The 23490-nt window shown below is 36.8% G+C and overlaps 1 protein-coding gene across 2 annotated transcripts in view; it reads right to left on the reverse strand.

Annotated features, from left to right (window-relative positions):
- Positions 1-21365, reverse strand: part of TRIP11 (thyroid hormone receptor interactor 11) — a 44304-nt gene extending 22939 nt beyond the window's left edge. For both annotated transcript variants that reach the window (XM_032233187.1, XM_032233180.1), the window contains exons 1-10: positions 20944-21365; positions 15509-15585; positions 15251-15361; positions 13380-13646; positions 11322-11390; positions 10706-10871; positions 8346-8666; positions 6437-6477; positions 3703-3885; positions 63-3092 (exon numbers count right to left, since the gene is read on the reverse strand). In XM_032233187.1, the coding sequence (XP_032089078.1) occupies positions 63-3092; positions 3703-3885; positions 6437-6477; positions 8346-8666; positions 10706-10871; positions 11322-11390; positions 13380-13646; positions 15251-15361; positions 15509-15585; positions 20944-21085 (4407 nt within the window). In that variant the 5' untranslated portion in view covers positions 21086-21365. The remainder of the gene's footprint in view (positions 1-62; positions 3093-3702; positions 3886-6436; positions 6478-8345; positions 8667-10705; positions 10872-11321; positions 11391-13379; positions 13647-15250; positions 15362-15508; positions 15586-20943) is intronic.
- Positions 21366-23490: the final 2125 nt, after the last annotated feature.

Here is a 23490-nt window from a genome sequence, read left to right on the forward strand (position 1 = left end):
AATGGCAGTCACACTTCCTATCGTATGACTTTGATGGAGAAGAATTCAAATTCATCGCATACCTGTTCTCTTTCTTTCAGCATCTTTTCAAATGTAAGCGCTTTCTCCTTCATGGAATTATGTTCAAATTCCTTCTCCCTTAACATTATTGAAAACTGCATGTTGGTCTCTTGTAGTGCTCGGAATTCCGTTTCTTTTTCCTGGCTTTTTGCTGCTATTCTGTCATTTTCTTCCTTCAATTTACAAACATCCATTTCTAAAATCAGCGTCCTCTCTTTCAGGTTAGTGACACTTTGCTTCAGCAACTCATTTTCACTCTCCTTATTACCAAGATTTTCTCTCAGAGAAAGCAACTGGTCACCTTTTGATTTTATCAGCAGATCTTTTTCTTTGAGGGACATCTGTAAAATGTCAGATTTCTCCTTTAACTGCTTTATTTCCAAGCCAAATTCCTGTTGACACTTTCTTTCGGCCTCTGATGATACAGCCATAGAATCAGACAGTCTCTGATTATTTTCTTGTAAAGTCTGGATAAGCAAATCCTTTTCCTGCAATGTTTTCTTCATGAATTCTTGCCCGTCGTTTACTGATTTACACTCACTGTCAAACATCTGAGAAGAAGTATTACTGGGAACTTCAAATGATTTCCCCTCAATAGTAGAAGTTACCAACAGTGGTGGTGTTACCATGTCAAGCTTTCCAAGAATTATATCCCGGGTATTATTAAGGTTTCCTATGCTCTGCTGAACTTGGGCTAATTCTTGAGTAAAGGTTTTTAACTTTTTCTCATTTTGTTCATAGCCCTGTATTAAGCCATTGTACTCTAGCTGTAGGTGGGAATTGTTTTCACTATCAACTGAAATTTGTACCTGAAGTTTTTGTAGTTCTTCTTGGAGATGACCAGACTCATGCTGCATATTTTGAACAGTAGTCATTACTTGTTTCTTCCACTCTTCCATTTTCTTTACTTGCTGTTTTAGCATGTCACGTTCTTGTAAAAGTTCCTCAAACTGATTACTATTAATTCCTGGTAACTCATTGCCTGAGTTTATATTGGAAGACTGCAGGACAGTTAATAAAGTTTGGCATTTCTGACTTAAAGCATCAATCTCAATATCTTTCTCTCGGATGATACGGGATAAGTTCTTTATAGTTTCTCGAGACATATCATGACTGCTACTTTCAAATTCGCTGGATAGCTTTTGGTTTTCTTCTAGTAACTTTTTGATGGCTGATTCCTTAGCTGCAACAATATCCACTAATTTGTGATAGTCTGTTTTTAACTGACTGTTTTCTCTAGTTTTTTCACTAAGAACTGCTAGCACTTGTTCCCTTTCCATGGCATAGGCCTGTAATTGCTGTTGAAGGAAAAGAACATCTTGCTTGTAAGATGGGGAGGAAACCGTTGCATGCAGTGCTTGTATTTCTAAGTTTTTTTCTTGAATGATCTGGGTAAGTTTGCCAACTTCATCATTAGATAACTGGTCAATCTGTCTACTTAGCAAAATGTTCTTTTCATTCAGAAGCTTGATTTCCCTTTCTCTCTCCTTAATGCCTCTTATCAGCCTTTCAATTTCAACCTTAGATAGGTCATACTTCTCATTCCCATTTTCACCATTAAGTGCCTGAACTTTAGATTCCTGAAAAAGATCAGGAGAGTCTTGCTGAATTACCTTTCTTTGGTTGTTTAGTTGTGTCTTCATTTGTTCTACTGTTCTCTGCAGGCTTTGGATTTCTTCATCCTTCTCCATGCATACCTGCCTATGTACTATGTTCATTTGGTCATGCTGAAATTTGGATTCCTCAGTTTCCTTTTTGTATTCTTGTAGGGATTGCTGCAGTTGAGCCATTTTCAAGTTCTGATCCTCAAATGTCTTTTTGTTTAATTTCACCTCTTCTTCCAGACTATTTTTAAGTATAGTTACTTGTGTTATTTCTGCTTCAAGTTCTGTGATGATATCCAAGGTTTTGCGCTCAGCCAAAGGAGGGGACCTACTTTGTTGTTCTTTTAATCGCTCATTCTCTTCTTTCAAATGACTGGTCTCTTCTTTCATAGCTGAAAGACTTTTCTCCCTTTCCTCTAAATTCTGCTTTAGTCCCTCAATTCTTTTCATGTTCTCAATATAATCTTCATGTTGCTGCTCTAACTCAAAAACTCTGACTTTAAATTTTTCAACAAATACTTCTTTCTCTTTTATGAGCTCTGTCAGTTGTTTTTGCCCATCTAAGCTAGTAGTTAACATCTCCTTAGTTTCTTCATGATCTATTTCCATCTGTTCAATGTTCCTTTTGAGATTTGCTATCTCAAAGTCTTTGTCTTGAGAAAGTTTTACTAACCGTTCATGTTCATATTGTAATGCAGTGGTATCCATGTTACGTGCATTTGATAACTCCTCAATGGTCTGTTCATATTTATGAGCCTGCTCCAACAATCGTTTTTCAGTCTGGTTTAATTCTCTTTCTAACTGTCCCTTCTCAAGTTTCAAAGCTTCCAGCAGAGTATCTTTTTCAAAACCAATTTTACTCTTCTCACTATTAGCTATTTGCAACTGCTGTTTAAGTTCCTCACATGCTAAATGAAGTCTTCCCTTTTCTGTTTGAAGATTCGTGATGGATTTCTCCAAATCTGTATTTATTAATTTATTTTTAGAAATTTGCTGCTTCAGGACTGATATTTCTTCTCCTCTTTCAGTGACTGAATGATCTTGATAACTATCAGATTTTTGACATAACTTGGTTAATTCATTTTTGAGAAGAGAACATTCTTCTTCTCTTTCAGTTAGATTTTTCTTTAATTCTATAATTTCCTGTTCATTTTTGGAGCTATAATGTTGGGATATTTCAAGTTGTTCTTTTAACTCTTTTATTTTATTTTCCTGGTGTTGGTTAGCCACGTGCAAATTGTTAAGGTCAAGTGAGCATTGATTCAATGCTTCTTTCTGGTTTTGCACCTCTTTGCTCATTTCCATTTTCTGCGCCTCCAACATAGATATTGTTTTTTCCCCAGATTTTACATCCTGTTTTAGCTGCCTGATAACTTCAGCGGCTTCTGCATTTTGTTTGGCTAGTTGTTCCTTTAACATAATCATATGCTAAAATAAAATAAAAATATTTTTATTTATGACATACAAGTAAACCTTTAAGTCAAAATACTCTTATTTCACAATGTTTTCAAAGCATTGTATTTATGTTACTGTAAAGTGCCAATATCTTTTCCCAAAGAAATACTCTCTCTAGCAACACTGCATTTTACTATTTTTTTTAACTAGGAAAAATTGTCTCCTCTTTTACAGAAGACTGACATTCAGGGTTTCATTAATTCCCAATTCATGATACTGACATTTGTTCAACTTATTCAATCAGAGAAGGGGGAGGGAGCATTATTTCAAGAAAATCTGTTAGGGGTTATATGGGGGAGGAGACATCAGCCAAAAATTACTGGAGTTACCTTTTTGCTTTCCCCCTTTTCAATGTATTTTTTCATCTTTTCTTTTCTTTTTTCAAAAATGCTAATTCCTCTTTTTCCAGGAAAAAGTAAATTATACTAGTTAAGAGGTCTGAAGAGGGCATTTGAAATATTTAAAAAAAACAGTTGATCAGGAAAGCCTAGAAACTCTTATAGTTTTGTTGCAGATATTTAAACACAAAAGCACATCTTTTGTAAATTACACAGTATTCTTGCCCCTCCCTTACATTTCTCACCTGGGTAGCTTCTTGGTTCTGCTTGTCCAGTTCTTCCAATTCTGCTATTAGAGTTTCTTTTTCAGCACTGCTTTCATTCAATTCATGTTGTTTCTTTAACATGTGTTGTAGCTGATTTTCCAAGTTCTGTTCTTTCATAGTACTAACAGGTTGTAAACCTCGCATTTCTTGGTTAACTTCTCCCTTAATTTAGACACAAAAAATATCTTAAATTTAATAGGATAAAATCAATTTGAACATAATTGTTTAAAGACTTATTTTTTTCTGAAATAAACAGCAAAGGAGTGATTACATTTTTAATTTTAGAAAGTTTCAAATGGGCTCAGGGACAGGTAAATATGAAAGAAGCTTTTGGATTCTTAATTATAAGAATCCTTTCTGTTGGAAAAACATGGTAGGAAGGGATTTTGAAGGTTAGATACTAGAGGGAAGTAAAAGGAACAAAATATTATAATTAAAGGTGAAGAACATTCGATATCCTGAAGGATATTTTTGAACAATAGACCTTTAATGTTGGACATATTGAAGGTTATTTTTGAACAATAGATCCAAAAATGAATTTTAAGGGTGTAGAGATACGATGAGTTTAAAAGATGTTACAGAAGAGGAAAAAGTTCTATTGAACAAGCCTGAGACTGATCTGAAAGGAGGTTTAAAGATACAAGAATGGTATGAAAAAAGATGCTACACTGGACACAAAAAAAGAAACTGGTTGATGCCTTAATAATTAAAAAGGATATTCAAATAACAAACCGAGAGTGACCTGATTAATTTTCCTATACTGGATTTACAAAAGAGGGATGTTAAAGTTTGAAGAATTTTGTTAGAAGAGACAAAGAGAAAAATGAAAAGATTTCAAATTTTAGACCATTATATGAAAAGACTAATGATTCAGATTGCTAAAAGTAAATGGAAGGAATATAAAGTTGGTTTATTTGGTTAAAATAGCTATATTGTTATTTTTTGTAACCTTTTATTGATCAAGACTGAAATGATGAGGTTTTTAAGTACTTTTCTATGGAATGGTAATTTATGGAATGATGGAATATGGGAAGAAGATACCATTTGCTGCATTTTAAGAAAAAGTGGTAAGTTACTAAAAAAAATTATATTTGTTCTCTTTATATTTGTTTTCTCTTCCATTTTACTATATTATTTTTCTTTCTTTTCTATTTTTCTATTTTCTTTTGCACCTTCATTTTTTTCTTTTGTTAGTTGCAGTTTTTAATAAAATTACTATTAAAAAAGGATTTTTGTGTGTTCAATAACTGATTCTCTGAACTGCTTGCCTTATTCCAAAACGAGTTAAGTTCAAATATTTGCCTGATGCTAAATTGAAAATAAAAGAGTATCCCTTTGTGGAAAATGTAAGCCAATGACTTCTTAAATGATATGTGCATACTGAAGGGGAAAAAGGGGGAGGGAAGAGGAAAAATATTGAGTTACAGAAACCAAGGTAAGGCACATTACTTGTTGTTTATGTTTACTCATACTGTAGCTCTGATATAGAACTGGGCTATATTTAATATTTACTTTTGATTTTTTGTCATAACTGGTTGAATTATAATTGTCTTAACTTAAGCAATCCTAAAAAAGCTTTGTTCTTGTAGTGTTTTATAAATTTTAGTATTATTTATGTCCTTTTATAGTGATCTAACATCTCATAGCATTTACATAATTCATTGTAAAAGTATTTGTAATTTGATAGGTTTTGATGTTTTTTAATTCCTGTATTCTGTAATTTTACATTAATAATATTCTTTTTATCTTATCTTAGTCTATCAATATGATTTTGTTTATTTCAGACTGAAGTGATTAGTTGTATAGTTATATTAGTTATTAGTTTTGGAAGGTTAATGGTTTACAACTGTTGCTCTAAATTTTTTATTTATATAAGAACACTAGCTTTTCTAACATCTTAAAATGTAACAAAAATCTAATTATACTTACAGCATAGTTTTTGCATGCTATATTGCACTATACTCCATTTGATGCAGAAATGTTATACTTATTGGCAAACGACAAAATAAACATATAGTGCTTATTTTTATTTATCAAATGTACATGGCCACTCATCTCACATAAGGTGACATTAGGCAGTGTACAATAAAACTAACAATTGGAACATAAAACCTGTTAAAACAATTAAATTAATTAAACATAATTAGCAACATGTTTGCATGGGAGTAGAACATAGTGTGATAAAAGGGGTAATGCAAGAACTACAGACCAAAAATAGTAGTGCCAATTTTAAAAAAATAGGTAGTATTGTGTTTCTCCAAAAACACAACCCACCCCAATAATAAGCCCAACCCTAATTTTTGGGGGATGGGCCTAATATTACCTCTACCCCGAAAATAAGTTCGGGGGGAATAGGTGTGGCCAACACAAGTGGCAGCGCAGGGGGGAAACTGTCCAGCTGCAGCCCGCTGGTTCCTTGTAACAGCGCAAATACCACTTTTGCCCTTCTCTTTCTGGGCACAGTGCTTCTGCTTGATGGGCCACTTATAGCTCACCAAGTCCAGCCTGCTGCACCTCAAAAAAAGTAAGACCGCTTCGAAAATAAGCCCAAGTGCTTATTTTCAAGAGAATTGTCTTTATTATAATCAAAATAGAACCAGGTTTCTTGATTTCAAAAACTTTATCTCATATAGCAAATATTTACTTCTATACAATAATACAATTTCAGGAACATTATTTTTTATTATTTTTATATTACCTTTTACATAGTTACCTGATTTAATGTTTTCAGTTTTGTTATTTCACTTTCTGCATCTGTAAAAATGTAAGCAGAAAGTTCATTGAAACAGAGAATTCAAATTGTTAATAGAATATTTCTTCAGGTTTTATTTATTAAGTTTATATGCCGCTCATCTCACTCTGAAAAGTGACTCTGGGCAGCTTACAATTAAAATTATAAATATAACAGATATTATAAAGATTAACTACAAAGAGAAGCAGGAAAAAAGGAAGATCAATAAAGCAGTAGCATCTTCTCAGTTAATTCACTAACAACTTCCAACTTGGAGCACTCCCATTAAGGTAGGATTTTTTAGGATTTTATTGGAAATTTATATGCCGCCCTTTTCCCTGAGGGGACTCAGGGCGGCTTACAACAGTGAAGCTGTTGTCTCTGGACAACAGGCAGAGCTAGGTTTTATCTCTTTTCCAGAAAGCCAAAAATATGGGAGCAGACTTCAACCCAGGTAGACCTCAAATACAGACATATTTCATAATGTGGAGGTTATGTGTACCACTCTAGGAGCAGCTAAAAGTGGCCAGTGGCGGATTCTATATAAGCTATACCTTCCAAACACTCTTCATGGATAGCCCCACTTGAAGCTCCTTGCAATAGTCCAAAAGGGAAGGTGATTAAAGCATGAATGACTGAGTGCATGTTCTCACGATCCAGGAAAGGGTGCAAGCAAGAGTTGTAATTCCAGGATGACTCCAAGTTGTGCAACTTTATCTAGAACTATAGATGATGAACTCCCAGATCCCAAGAAACTCTGCAGTCACTCTCTCTTACCAAGCTTCAGCTGAAGCCCATTGCCCCCTTCTAGACCACTACAAATGTCAGCACCATAAGGGCAACTTCAGCATCACTTGGGTCAACCATGATGGAGATATACAGTTGAGCATCATCAGTGTACTGAAGATCTCTCGTCTCATGGTGTCCGATGATCTCACCCAGTGGTTTCATGTAGATACTAAAAACAAGCGGAGCAAGTGCCAATCCTGCAACACCCCACAAAGGACAATCCATGGGCTAGACCTCTTACTCCCTATCAACCCTGACTGGGACCAGCTTGGAAGGAGCTGAATCAGCAGAAAACTGGGTCCCTCAACCTCAAATGCTGCAGCTGACCCAAAAGGATACTATGGTCAATGATACTGAAAGCTGCCCAAAGATCAAAGAGATCCAGATGGAGGCATTACCCATATCCCACTCTTGCTAGAAATCATCTATAATGCAACCAATATTATTTCTTTCCCAAACTAATTAAACAGGTCTGAAACCCAACTGGAAGGGGTCTAGATAATTCACTTCATCTAGGATCCTCTGGAGCTGCAATGTGACCACCTTTCTACCACCTTCCCTAAAAACGGAAGGTGAGAAACTAGATGAAAAATTGTCCAGATAGGTGGAGTCAAGTGATGGTTTCTTGAAATATACTGAGTAAAAGTACAGCAACAATTAAATATGACAAGTCCATTTATTATCATCTTTTGTATCATTTCAATACAATTTGGGGTAGAAAGAAAGACAGCCAAAAGAACTGTTTTTCAATATAATAAAGTACAGCAATACAAACAGGCCAACGGGTTTGGGATTTGTTTCCCCTTAAACTTCTTTTTCTAGAAAGGCTTGATCATCTCTTTTTAGGTATGAATATTTTCCTCACATACAATACTTGGATTAGGAATCAAAGAGCAGTATGGGAATCAACCAGCTTTCTTCTTTGAGCAGCAGCTTCTAATGCTGAAAGAGGCAGAGGAAACCACGAAAGGAAAGTACCAGAATAGAACACTGCTAAATGAAGAAGCACTTTGTGCATAAATCTCCAATCTTTGTTTCATGAAACTGTGTTCAGATGCTAAAATACAATATATTATATGGTGAATTTGCAGTGTTTTCATACCAAGTAGTGCTTGTTGCAATCGTTCCACTTCAGCCTTCAACGATTCTTCTACAAAACTAGGGACTTCCTCTACTTTTACACTGGCCTGTTTTTCAGGAATAGATATTTGGCATTCAGATTTTAGACTTTCGTATTCTTCTCTTACTTGATTTTTCTCTTTTTTTACAAATTCAAGTTCTTTCAAGAGAATATCTTTCTCCTCTTCTGCTGAAGACAATTGTTGACTTAAACATTCCACTTTATTTTGTAAGTCACTCAGGTTTTGTGGTTTTGATCCATTTTGTAGATCTATTTCAGAAGACGCTTCAGTATTTCCACCAACTAAGCAAGGAAACATAAATTTATATTAGAACTCAGAAGCACTGTATAATAATGCTATAATTATTATATTCACATAAATAAAAATAACAAAGTTAAAACATCAATCAAAATATTTTGTAAAATTAAATATTTCTTAATTTCTTTTGCATGAAAATTAAAAACAAGTATTTTGCAAAGCTTTTTGCAGCATTTCTACTGGTACTGTCAAGTTTTGTAGAAACTCACAGCCATGGTTTGGTTAAATTAGAATTTTCACTGCCAATGATAAGGAAGCAATGTACTTGATTGCTTACTGCACTACAAAAATGTCTGGACTGTATATATTCTCATAGTTTTAAATTAAGCTTTATTTCTCATGATCTACTGATTTAATGGATACTTTTCCATTAGTAGTTACAATGGAGAGTAGTCATTATAAACACAGCAGGCATTCTGTGTTTATATAACATGAAGAGAGATGAATTGCAAGGCCTTTCTGTTGGATTTGCAAATATTGCTAAATACTTGAAACAAACATAATATGCCCTGCATGCATAGCTTCCTTACTTTTCCTCTTTTCCATTGTAGAGAAACTACACAGAAAACAATAGATATCTTGGATATCTTTAATAGTATAAAACGGAGAACACATGAATATGAAGAACTAGGAAGTACCAACATCATTAATGCCATTAATGCCAAACAACTATACCCTAAGTTTTAAAGAAATTAACTGAAGGATTATCAATTAATTTTATCAATGTTTCACTTTACATAAAAATCTTATTTATGAATGAAATTTGTAAGGTTGCCCAACTCATAGTTATGACTCTAGGTGAGCTATATACACAAAAAATAGACAAAATGAAACAAAAAATAAAAAGTATTAGAAAACCAAAATATCAACAACGATCATAAAAATAGTTAAGGATGGATGAGAGAGGTAATCACTCTATAGGAAAACAGGCTCAATTACCATCCATGCTGTACAATATACAAAAGAACAAGCATGCTTTCACAACTCTACAAAAGGCTAACAGTTTTGGGATTTGTGATCTGAATCTCAGTGGATGAAATTCCAAGGCTAACAGGAGAATCAATAGCAATGTTCCTTACATTCACATCATGCCACTATTACTCTGAGATCCTGCTCTACTTCCACCACCCCAATGTACTTCACACACTCAATGGCTCAAGTCAGGCCCTTAATTGCAATAGTAGCCATGAATTCCTAAACCATTTTCAACTTTATGCTCAAGATAGATTTGTTTGTTGGTTTGTTTATTCATTTATATATTTATCATATTTATACATATGACCAATTTACTTCAAGTTAAGTCCCCAAGACCATAAGCCTGAGAAACCCAACCATCAATGTGGTCATGGTGTCCAATCATTTCCACATTTATAAAGCTCCCTTTTAAACTCATTTACAGTTGGACATAACAGAGAACAAAGAAATGATTTTTAAAAATTATTTCTTGCAGGTTACCAGTCAGCCAAACAGAATCAAAGAATCAAGATTTAGCTTAAGGAACTTCCTTACTGATGCTATTTTTAGTATTTGTGTCACAATGTTGCACTTTGGTACTTAACAGGCAAAGCATGTATCATAACATTATAATACATATTTTGTCATCCTGACAAAATCTGTGTTTTCTGTAAGAGGTTTGTATGGTAGCATCAAGTCTCTGAAGTAATCCCAATTACAAAAATATTTCTAGCATTGGAAGTACAGCATTTCCAGCTTCAGGACTAGGGATATTTATATTTCCAAGGATTTTAACTGGCCATATAATTTCACTGATTATAATGAATGTTTCCTGTTTCACAAATGTTATAGTTCCAGTTTTTCTTACGAGAACTGTACTGGTAAGTTAGAAGGGTTATACCTATGAAGATATTATTCATTTTGGGTGCTCAGTAGTCCAGAATTTGCAAATTATATAAACTACTGCTTGGAATAAAATTATACTTGAAATCAGGTACTCTTTCTACATGTTTAATATGATAACAACTTTTTAAAAATCCTTTTGGAATTCTGAAGAATAAACAAAAACCTTTCTGTAATTGATCCTCCAATTCTTCTATTCGTTCCTCATATTCACTTAGTTCTTCTCTATGACGTCGGCTTATCTCTGTTAATTTCTGATGGTGTGCATCTTGCAATACTGAAAGCTCATGCTGGTGCTCGTCTATTTCTTGGCTCAACTTGTGTTTCAGTTCCTAAAATGTGTAATTAATGAAAAGTAAATTTCATGATTTGAAAGTTTAAAGTTCATTATGGTTTTAAATTTTAAATTTAAAGTTTAAAGTTCATTCTGGGATACTTAATTCATTAACAATGCAAAATATCTGAAGACTCACTCACTTATAAAGGAAAATATGAAACTTTTAGTAAAAAAATGTCCATGAGTGATTCTGATATTGTACCTTGTTGTTTTATTAAGGAGCACTCAAAAGATACAATGCAAATCATTGCTTTCCTTCATAAGAAAGCATTATTTCTAAATATTTCAAGATGTATATTTATATTCATAGTCATATTCAAATATTTTATTCAAAATAACTTCAAAAAGCATTCATAAATGTCCCTGCATTAGAGGATTATCCTAAATCTATAGCAATTATGAGTGATCTCACTTAGGAAAAAAGGGGTGGGTGTTGTTTTTTTACCTTGATAATATTTTGCAGCTTGCAGATTTCATTTTGATCTGTACTGTTTTCTCCTTGAGGCTTAGAAAACTAAATGAGATGATGGAGAAAAAAGATTTAAAATGCTGAAAGTTTAGGCTTAACAAATTTAAAAAATGGTGTGCAGCAGCAACAAGGCAGGATCTTAAGAAAATTATTCTTGAATGGTATTTAATAAATCAAAAGTTTCAAGCTATATGACGAGTGTGGCCTAGTGAACAGAACACCAGGACCCACCACAAGGATTAAGCACGTGTCTTATGTTATACAAATTGCATCTGTTAACTTCAATTCAGTTAATAATTTAGGAGCTTCATAAGCTAAAGCTCAGCTCTATGTGCAGCAGTTTACAATTTGCCTTTTTTTCCCACCCTGCCTCATTAAACATACTGAAGCAATGCATTCCCAATATAAACTTATGATTCATGTTTATGCTGAAAGATGAAACTTTTACAGAAATATACACAGCTAACTATTCAGAAATCCTGATGCTGGGGGGTGGGGGGGCTGCAACATAGTTATCAATGTTGGTACAGGTAATCCTCAGCTTACGACCAAAATTGAGCCCAAAATTTATGTTGCTAAGTAAGAAATTTGTTCAGTGAGTTTGACCATTGGGATGATGCAATAATCATAAGTGAAAAAAGGTCATGCCATTTTTTTCAGTACTGTTTTAACTTTGAACGGTCACTAAATTACCTGTTGTAAGTCGAGGACTACCTGTATATTTTTTATTCATTGCCATAAATAAAAAAATATGTAATGATATACAATTAAATTACAAACCTGCAGAATTGTGGACTCTGAATCAAATATTAAACAGAACACTGTCACTGGAAATAAACAACTCTTGTGCCACTCAGGCAAGTTCCATTAATATTAAATTTAGAAATTAGATAATTAATAATACCTCTCTTACTAAGTCATACTGCCACTTAAAGGAAAAAGGCAGGGAGCAGATCAGGTGGAGCTGGCTGGTTGGGGAGGGGGGAGTCATGGCTGCTTAGGTGGCTGCCACCACCACCAGCAGCTTGAATGACCCAACTGAAGCCGGAGTTCATCACTACAGGGGAGAAATGAGAGGCCCTGCTGTCCCGCAGAGCCTGCCACTACTTGAGCGGGGAGGAAGAGGAGAAGAATGGCAAGACCAAGGGAGCAGGTCAGGCGGGGCTGGCTGGTTGGGGAGAGGGGGATCATGGCTGCTCAGGTGACTCCTGCTCCCCCTGCCACTGCCAGCAGCATGAGTGCCCCTGCTGAACCAGGGATCACAGTCTCTCTCTCTCTCAACCACACACAACAGTTTGAAGAGCCCCCCTCCTCCCTCTGTCTCCCTGCAGCGGTAATTGCAGCACTTCAGTGCCTGGCTGGCAGAGCCCTCAAGTAAGCTGGTGCAGGTTAGCTCCACACCTCCTGCCTAACTTAGTCCTCCACTCCCCACCACCTCGCTTTGTGGCCGCTGCACCAGTGCGTTGTTCAGCCTCCTGCTAGGTTATGGTGGCAAGCAAGGAGAAGTGATGAAGAATGAAGCAAGGCAGTGGGGGTGTGTGGAAGACAAAGCAAGGCAGGGGGTGCAGAGTTGCCCCACCCTGGCTTACCTGAGAGCCCTGCAGCCAGGCCACCCATACCAAACCCTCAACCACCCCCCCAGGGCAGCCACACCTCTTCACTAACCTGCTTTCCAGCTCCATTTTTTGTCACTCTGCAGGGCAACTAAAGTAGTCTGTGGGACTACAGTAAAAAAAAATAGTTCAGGTCTTCCAACTTCTCACAGAAAAAAAAGTGATATCGTGAGGTTGGAAGGTCTGAACTATTTTTTTACCATAGTCCCATAGAGTACTGGCGATGGAGAACTGACCCTGTGTGCGCGTGCAGGGATGGTGTGGGCCGAGCCGAAGAGACATGGGTCAGACCTTATAGTTTCCAGGATGGCCATGCAGGCTGAATTCGGCTTCATTGTGGGCTGTATCTGGCCCCTGGGCCTTAAGTTTGACACCCATGATATATGTAATCTATATTATGTTAATCTGAAAAGAGACACACCTGTGCAATCTGTTTCCAGTGCTCAATTTCAGATTCGAGCCTAGAAATTTCACTGGACAGTCTGTTTATTTCTTGTTGAGACCAGATCACATCTCCAAAATCCATATCATCTCTATGAAAATCAGAAGAATGATGTCTAACAACAGGAACAAAAGAAGCTGATGGAGAAACAACGGGTTTTAACTGTGATGACTGAGCAGCTGACTGTACTTTCTGTAGTTGCTCCTGTAAAGCATTCTGCCTGGCTTTAAGATGGCTGATTTCCACCTAGATCAAGACATGTACATTTCAGTAAAGAAAATGTTCAATCCAACATTAATGGTGACTTTTAATTTCAATTTATCTTTTAAATATTGTTTAATTTAGCTAACAGCTACTAAAATTATCCTTATTGCATTAAAATATTTCATTAATTGTATCTTTTTCTTTTGTTTCAGTACTAAGAAGAATCCCTTAAATTAAGACCAACTTCTTTCAATTGCATGGACATTTCCTTGTCAGTTTTTGTCAACAACATAGTGGTTATCCACTACACTCTTGAGACTTTTATTTCTGGCTTCCCAGGATAAGATTTGGTTATCTCCCACCTGAAAACTAATCAAGCCACTTTTACTTATCTTGTTCATAATAGAATAGAATAATAGATTTGGAAGGGACCTTGGAGGTTTTCTAGACCAACCCCCTGCTTAGGCAGGAAACCACTTCAGACAAATGGTTATCCAACATCTTAAAAACTTCCAGTGTTGGAGCATTCACAACTTCTGGAGGCAAGTTGTTCCACTGATTAATTGTTCTAACTGTCAGGAAATTTTTTCCTTAGTTCTAAGTTGCTTCTCTTCTTGATTAGTTTCCACCCACTGCTTCTTGTCCTACCTTCAGGTGCTTTGGAGAACAGACTCCCTCTTCTTTGCAACAGCCCCTCAGATATTGGAAGACTGCTATCATAGTTCAAAGCCTTTATTGTCATTGCACTTCAAGTATACAACAGAATTGGTTATCATGTCACCCCTAGTCCTTTTTTCATCAGACTAGACATACCCAGTTCCAACAACCATACATCAATCTTACATGAATAATATCGTCAAGGCTGCTGAATAGTACCACTTATGTGATTATTTTTTAATCAGAATCCTACAATAATGCCTCCATGAAATCAATTACCGTATTTTTCAGACTATAAGATGCACCTAGTTTTGGGGAGGAAACAAGGAGGAAAAAAAATCTGCCTCGGCCTCCCAGTAATTTGCCTCCTTGTAGCAAACAGCAAACAGCCTGGTCAGTTTCTGCACAGCCTGATTTAGCACAAGCAACTGATTCACGGTTGGATCTGCCTCCCGGAATACCGCATATCAGCTGTTGAAACATAGTCTATGCTGTACTGATTTTTACATATCTATATACCATATTACTAGGGTTCAATACTCTAGAGCAGTGTTTCTCAACCTTGGCCACTTGAAGATGTCCGGACTTCAACCAGGGAATTCTGGGAGTTGAAGTCCGGACATCTTCAAGTGGCCAAGGTTGAGAAACACTGCTCTAGAGAAATTTCAGCAATCTCCCTGAACTAATTCCACACTTCATAAAGAACAGTAGCTATTCCTGTTTCAAAAAAAGTTATATTACCAATGAACCATAAGCTTTCTTAAACATAAGTAGAACAATATAAAGACAACATAAAGAATATCTTGTTATGCCAATTCTTAACAATTCAAGGTAAAGTATGACTTGTAGAAAGGTTTGATGCCACATAACACACCTTTACAAGAAACAGCCATGTTGCATGCCTGGCTTTACAAAATAGGTTGCCATCCTATTTAGTATATAAAGTCACAAAATTAAACATTGTTCAACTAGCTTGAGCCATCATTTACCTCTTTCTGCTGTAGCTGATTGCGGTAATCTATAGATTTTTGCTTTATCTGAAGCTCTGCTACTTCGTTCTTTTCTTCAAGATCATTACAAAACTTTTTCAACCTTTCATTCTAGAGAAAAATGCATTGAAACATTAATAAACAAGAGCCTAAAACTAATTTAACCCAGAATACATACTAGGTCTGACTCCCAAATACAAGAACAAATATGTATTTTTTCTATTTGCTTTTATTTGTTTTTTAGAAATAGCATCGTACCTCTGATCGCAGTGTGGAATGAAGGCTTTCTACATCTTTCAGACTATTGTCAGATACAGGAAAATCAACTGCAGCACCTGAAAAGAGCAGAAAGGGAAAGAAGATGAAGATATTATATAGTCATTCTCTCTCTCCTTCCCCCCTCTCTATCACACACACACACACACACACACATACATAGACACACATTACACCACCACAAGTACCAAACATGGAATTTCTGTTTAATTCTAGGGAGATGAAAGTGCCTCACTTTGAATGACCTTTAATATCTTTTGCAGATAACATTGATCAAGTCTGCCTTTACATTTCAGCATTAAGCCAACAGTGGGATGTGACTCCAAAAATGCAAATGCACCAAAACAAATAGAATTGTGGAACTCACAATAAGCATTTATTCAACTATATCTTTCTTTAAATAGATTTCTACCCTTGAATCCTGCACTCTTTGAACAGAACTCAGAAAAAATTATGATAAGTTCAGACCAATCAATAAGAATGATTAAGGGACTAGAAACTAAGTCCTATGAAAAGACATTAAAAGAGATGAGCAAGTTTAATCTAGAAAAATATATCCAACTGTGGGGGGAGGGATACAATAGCACTGTTCAAATCCCAATGATGTCATACATAAAGTCAAGAATTGCTCTTTCTCATTCCAAAGTTCCGACACAGAAACTTTACTAGATATCACACACAAAAAAACCCAGCCCAACAGTGTGACAGTGGAACCAAATACCCAACAAAGTGGGTAGAGCCTATGCCAGGCTCCTCTTTCACAAATTCCTCTTCCTTTTGCTCCTTTTGTTCAATAGAAGGCTAGACTGCAATCCATCTGGTATTCCTGCATTGAACAGATGTTAGACGCAATAGCCTAAATGGCCCCTTTTAACTGTATGATTGAATGACTAAATCAGTTAGGCAAGACTCAACCCAAAATTAAAGGAGATTATCTACTGCATATATATCTCCTTTAGATGAGGTGAGGTTTATTCCACCCTGCTTTTAAAAAGCCAGTTATAAGTCTACTCTTGAAGAAACATTTCCTTGCATCAGAAGATTGAGCAATTATAAGTCAGTTTCAAGCATCCCATTTCACAAAAGCAACTGAGAATTTAGCAGCTTCACAATTCCAGGTGCTTCTGGATACTGTTTATCTGGCTAATTTCAATTGGACTTTCAGTTGGCAAAGCCACAGTAGCCAAAATTGGAAGAGACGGGGTTACATACAATAGCAAAGAACTGAAATCTAACAAACTGTACAAACTATTGCATAATATCCATAATTTCCCATGCTAGAGAAATATAATACTTAGGTTCGTCCAATGTAGATTTGAGTCCTCTAGGTAAAGGGAAATATTAGACATTCAAACTGGCTTTAGAAAAGACTGAGGAAGAAGATACATTATTGCTGTGGCATGCTGTATAAATGAGAAAGCCAAAAATCCTCAAAAGTAGTCAAAATATGCTTCACTTACTACACAAAACCTTTGAGTTACGTCAGCTCTGAGAATGTCCTTATGAAAAAGAAATCCCAGAATATTATACTGTCCTCATGCCAAATCTATGTGCAGGACAGATACCACAAGCCAAACAGAACATGGCAAAACAGACTGGCTCTGGTGTGGTCAAGTGGTCAAGTAATAAGAAAGACTGCATACTCTCTCCTTATTTATTCAAGCTGTATTCTGAATACAGGTAGTCTTACGACCATTCATTTAGTGACTATTCAAAGTTACAACAGCATTAAAAAAAAAGCAATTTATGACCAATCTTTGTACTTAGGACCATCACAGCATTGCTGTGGTCACCTGAACATCATTTGGATGCTTAACAACCAGCAGGTATTTGTGATATTTGAAGTGTCCCAAGGTCACATGATCATCATTTGCAACCTTCCCAGCTGGTTTCTGACAAGAAAAGTCAACAGGAAAACTGCCAGGAGGTTATAAGACACAGTCATTTGATCTCTTGCTTAGTGACCCTGGCAAATATGTTTATAAAATCAAATGCAATCGTGTGAAACCTGATTTAATGACTGCCCTGCTTAACAACAAATGTTCTGGCCCCAATATTGGTCATATGGCGAGGAATACCTGTATACTGTACATTGAATTGGAAACAATGAGCATGGTTTTAAAACTGAAGAAAGAAACATGAATAATCTGCCCCTTGAGGTTAACATAATTTAGATAATTGCACAGCCACCCAGTCATTGAGAGTTGGGTGGCATGCAAGTTTAATTATTGTTGTTGTTGTTGTTGTTATTATTAACATTCAAATTATTTGCAAGATCTAGTAATAAAACAGTGAAAAACTAGGACTGTGGTTAATTAAAAAGACCATGTCAATAGGTTCAGTAAACAGCCTTAGAACTGACAATGAAAACACAGAAATAGTAGATATTTTCTGTTTTAGAATCAGCTCTCTACAGTAAAGGAACCATCAGTCAAAAATACACTACAAACTAGAACTTAGTGGGGTATAAATGAAATATACAGCATCTGATTATATTTTCAAATAAACTTTGTAAAAGATAATCAGATGCTATAATATGTCATTAGATTAGAGATTAGAATCATATAAACATTGGCTTTCCTTGTGACATTCCATAGATGTGAAAGATTGACCTTTGAAGAAGCAGAATAGAAAGAACACTAAATTTTGGTGTTGGAAAAACAATAAATAGCAATGAAAACAAACAAATGGATCAGGGAATAAATCAGAATTCTTAGTCAAGGTGTAAATGACCAGGTTCAAGCTGTAAGAATTTGGATGCATTATGCAAAGATCTACATCCCCAGATAAATCCATAACATTGGGAAAAGAAGAAAGAAAGAGGCTAAAAGAGGCAATAAGAAGGATGGAGTTGATTACAATAGTAATGAATACATCACTGAGAAACTTTAAAAGGCCAGACTGAAGACAAGAGCATCCTGAAGAAAGTCTATCTATATGTTTGCAAAGAGAGGAAACAAACTTAAGACCACATAATCTATCAATTAATTTTCAATTTAGCTACTGAGGTCCTTTCTAACCAATCTGCCAGATTAATTTCAAATCTGGAACTATAATGCCAATCATCTGGTCTGCCTCTTTGGCGTACAAATTCATCCAGACCGTTTTTCTTGTTTGGCATCATATTTTGTAACACTCAAGAGTATAGAAAAACAACAACTCCCTACAGGGACAACTATCAAAACAAGCCCAAAGCAGATAAGACAGAAGGTTATATAAGCCCTCCCAACCAACTTTATTTCTTCAGAATAAAATAAAGAACTTCTACAACAAATTATGATATCTAAGAGGTGACTTTATTAATACGTGATTGTTGGGAAGGCCACGTCCATGCAAGAAAAGAATGAGTACTATACAAATAATGAGGTACAGAAAGAACCTATTATTTTTTTAGTTTCAAGAAATTACTTTGCGATAGTTTACTACCTTGTATACCTATGGCTTTTGCTTTGGATCAAAAATGGAGAATAGAATCTATTCTATAACCTGTATACTGTGCATATTAATTAAGCAGCTTTTCTGAAAAGAAAGTAATCCATATGGAAGAAAACACTAATCTGTACAGGAATTATGGAATGCTGCTGTTTTATATGAATGTAATACCATAATAATACTTATAACATGGGTCTTCGACTTTGGCATTTTCTCTCTTTTATCCCATCTGTTGTTATATAGCTTGCTATTGGTGTGTGTGTGTGTCTATGTTCAGATTCATCTGGTGTGTAAAGTGGACTGTAAGGCCTTGACCACTTTCCATATGGATTACATCAACATGCTGTATATGTGGCTGCATTTGAAGACTTCTCAGAAGCTATACCTGGTCCAGAAAATGGTGGTGCATGCAGTTATCAGTGTCCCTAGGTTTACCCATATTGGACCTCTGTTGTGTGAGATGCAATGACTCCCAGTTTCCTTCTGGATGCAAGTCAAGATGCTGTTTATTACCTTTAAAAGCTTATATGGCATGAGATCCGGTAATCTGCAGGGCTGCCACTCCCTACTAGACTAGATAGGGTGGGCATGTTCCTAGTCCCTTCCCTTAAATATTGCCATCTTATTGCTCTAGGAAGTATATCTTTTCCGTGGCAGTCTTTACCTTCCCAGCCTTCCTTAAAGTGCTGGGATAGTTTTAATTCATATATATATTGCGTTGCTTTAATTGTTGACCGAGAGACACCCAGAGCTTGATATGTCGAGTGGCTACAGTATATACATATACTATACATATTTTAAATACTGTATTTTTCAGAGTATAAGACGAACCTTTTTTCCTCAAAAAAGAGGCTGAAAATCTGGGTGCATCTTATACATTGAATACAGCATTTTTTGCCTCCCGAAAGCCCCACCTCCTTCACCAAAATGGCAGTGCATACCTTTATGGAGGCTTTCAGAGAGCTCCTGAGGGCTGGGGAGGGCAGAAATGAGCAAAAAATGTGCCTTTTTTGCTTCCCCCCCCCAGCCCCCAGCAGCACTCTATAAGCCTCCCTAAGGCTATCCATGCATTTTTTTTGCTTATTCCCGCCCCCCCGAGGACTCTGCAAGCCCCCCAAGGCTATTCATGCCTTATTTTTTGAAAAAAAGGCGGGCCCGTTCTCGCGAAAAATGGGTCATTTTTGGGAGGTTTGCAGAGTGCAAAAACTTTTTTTTTTCCTTTTGGAAATCTCTTTAACTGATTGATGAGAATTACATTGATCAAGTGCTGCACCAGCAGAAACAAAGTCTTAGGTGCTGCAGATTGTCAGCGATTTCCTTCTCCGGCACATGGATAAATACACCTGGAAACATCTCCCTACCTACCTACTCTCTTTCTCTCCCTACCTACCTACTCTCTTTCTCTCTCTATTTCTCCCCCCCTCTACTTACCTACTGCATTTCTCTGTCTTTCTCTCCCTCTCTATCTACCTACCTACCTACTTTTTTAAAAAAAATGCCTCTTCAAAACCTTGGTGCGTCTTATACTCTGGTGCATTTTATACTCCAAAAAATACAGTATATAATGAAAGTTGCAGTTCCACATTCTTTGTAGTATACCAGGTGGGAGATATTCTTTTGCTTGCTTGTTCCAACATTCAGAGTTGTTATTATTTAAGGGACAGAGGCTGAATTAAAAAAGAAAACATCCTACATTCAAAACAACTGCCTTCCTCTCTTTCAGAAGTACCTGGTCCAAGATCTCTTCCTTGTTTTTCCCACATAAGGGAAACATATGCCGCCATTCTCCACCTGCAGGACACAGGTTAATCTTTACAGAGAATATCTCCACAACCTCATTGGAGAAATTTTTTGGGGGGGGGAGGGGGAATCCCCATCGCCAAATCCGAAAACCTCTAACCTGTCATACCCTGACCTTCTGGGTCTTTGCCGCTTGATCCTAACCCTAACCCTAACCCACCCACCCCATCCCCGCCTTTTCTTACCTCCCACCTCTTCTGTCCCTTCTAACAGCATATCCTTGGTGAAGCTGGAGATTTGCCCGGTTAGTGTCGACAAGCTGCCTCCGACCTGTCCCACCAGGGACTGGCCGAAACCCGCACCGAGGCCCCCCAGCCACGACGACATCCTAGTCCAGGCTCAACACAGTCCTCGGAGAAAGAGAGAAAGCACGGCAGTAACAATCAGCTGGGGTCTCCGACGCCGCTTTCCCCCACCCAAGTCGGGTGCGTCCCTTGGGTTTAGTCGCTTCAAGCAGAGCAACAAGCTGCCGGGTGACTTTTTTGGGTAGGATTTCTACCGGCCAGCTGTCACGACCGGGGTTATTCAATCAGCTGTAAGGCCTCCAGATCGAGCTGCCACCTCAACGGCCGCCATGACACCTCCAGTTCATCATAGAGCACCACAGGGTAGAGAGCCCTGTTGGCGTTTCAAGAAACAAAGGTCGACGGGACGCTGGAGGGCGGAAAGTTTGCGCGCTCTCAGCCTAAGGAGGACCGGAAAGGTAGCTTTAGTTTCACCTGGCTTTACCCCCCGACCCCCAGTCCTTCCAAAAATTTGGGCGGCGCAAGCACGGCGCTTTTTGGAAATCCATTTTACCGTGGCTAATCCCCAGCTCGACATGCAACTGCATTCCTATTCTTTGAGGATAGATCTTAGAGTTAGACCTTTTCCCCGCGTAGGCAAATGTGAAATATTTAACAGGATTATAAAGTATCCAGAAATACTTGTGGCTTCCCCTCCTTTGTGATTTCCTCAGTGTTTATGAACAGTAAGAGCCCTTTTTATTCAGTTCCAGTACGATTAAAAAAAATACTTTCGCAATAGATGCCGTCTTCCTTTTTAGTTCGTTTCCCAAATCTTTAGACGGTTATAAGCGCAAAGACGGGTTGTAAGTCACTTTTTTTTCAGCGCGGTTATAATTTTGAATGGTTGCTAAAGTATTGGAAAGTTATCCAGGCCACTGGTTAGTTATTTGTATATCCCTGATCATTATTAAGACATCAGCCAGTTTCATTTGTATATCCAATATAGTATCTTTTTCTGTATCGTTTTTGTAGTCTTGAACTTTGTAGTGTCAGTCTTGTCCAAAAAAAATGTGTTCCTCTTCCATCACATTAAAACAATCTATTTATAGAGGCAGACACTGTTAATATTAACTTCTGGGTCCATTGTTCAAAAATATCCTTCAGTATGTCCAATGTTAAAATAGTTTGCTCCATTCTTTATTAGAAAGTCAAATTTAAGTGTTTAATTGTAAACTTTTTTCAGGTTCCCTCTAGTGTCCAATATTCAAATGTATCATGTTTCTTTTCAAGATACTTCAAAACCAAAGAATTTTCCCACGGGAAGGAGTCTTATAAGTAATTGAAAAATATTATTTCAAATCCAAAATCATAGTGCTAATCACCTTTTGCTGTTAATTTCAAAAGAATTTTCTTTTTAAAAAAATTAAGTCCTTGGATTTAAAATGTCTTTTGGTAAGACTGATGCTGTAAAACTGGTTGCTTCAAAGGTTCCTAATATCTGTTAACAACCAATTTCTAAAAGTGGTTAGAAAAGTAAGTGTGTGAACCCAGAATCATTTGGAAAGCCCTAACTTGGTTTGAGAGAGATGGCTATTCTCATTGCCAGAGCTCCAAACCTACCAGAGACTACTGCATTCTCCTCACAAGGAGTACTGTACGGAGCACTTCTGGGTCTTCTCTGTCCAAAGAGAAATTATGAAGAGACAGTCTACTTGTTAGTTCTTCTGCCAGAGTTGTCAGCTCTGTCTTCAGTTTGCCATTTCTTCTTTAGAAGTCCCCATTTGCAGTGTTTTTTCCCCCAGGTTTTTTTCCGTGTTTTTTGTGAAAATGCATAATTCAGCCGTTTAAAAAGTTCATGTTTGGACCTGAATAAGCATAACACTACTATTTGATGATTCAAACCAAATATGGTCAGAAACCTGATGAAGATTCTTCTCTCAACTCTAGGTGGCTTACAAAAAAAAAACCAGGCAATTGGTAATCATAGGCGCCCTGGCTCATATTTATACTTTACTCCCCATGGAGCTGTGCTTTTCCTGGGCCAATGCCCAGAGGTATAACCAGATTTCAAAACCCTTTCTGAAGCCAACAGGGTTAATTTATATAAGCTAATTTAGGCCATAATATAGTACATCATATTCCTGGGCCCAGTGGCCATAGTCCTTTGTTTGTTTGTTTGTTTTACATTGAGCATGCATTTTGTCCTGTGTGATACACTATTATTTTCAAAAAGTTCATAAAGGAGCCATTAGTTATCACAGAGCTGAAGGTAAACTGGGCTTTGCTTTGCCCTCAAATTATAGCTTGTTCTTATTTATACAAAAGTAATTGTTGTATCACAACATATTTTCATTTTGTTATTAAATTTTTATGCTGTCCATCTCCCTTATAAGGCAACTCTGGACAGCTACAGATTATTACAGGATTGGGACTGTATCTTCAGCATGTATTTTCCCAAGCACCTACCTTTGACGGAGGACAATGAACCAAGCAATGTTTGCCCTT

Source organism: Thamnophis elegans, chromosome 1, assembly GCF_009769535.1.
Source record: "Thamnophis elegans isolate rThaEle1 chromosome 1, rThaEle1.pri, whole genome shotgun sequence".
Taxonomy (NCBI): Eukaryota; Metazoa; Chordata; class Lepidosauria; order Squamata; family Colubridae; genus Thamnophis; species Thamnophis elegans.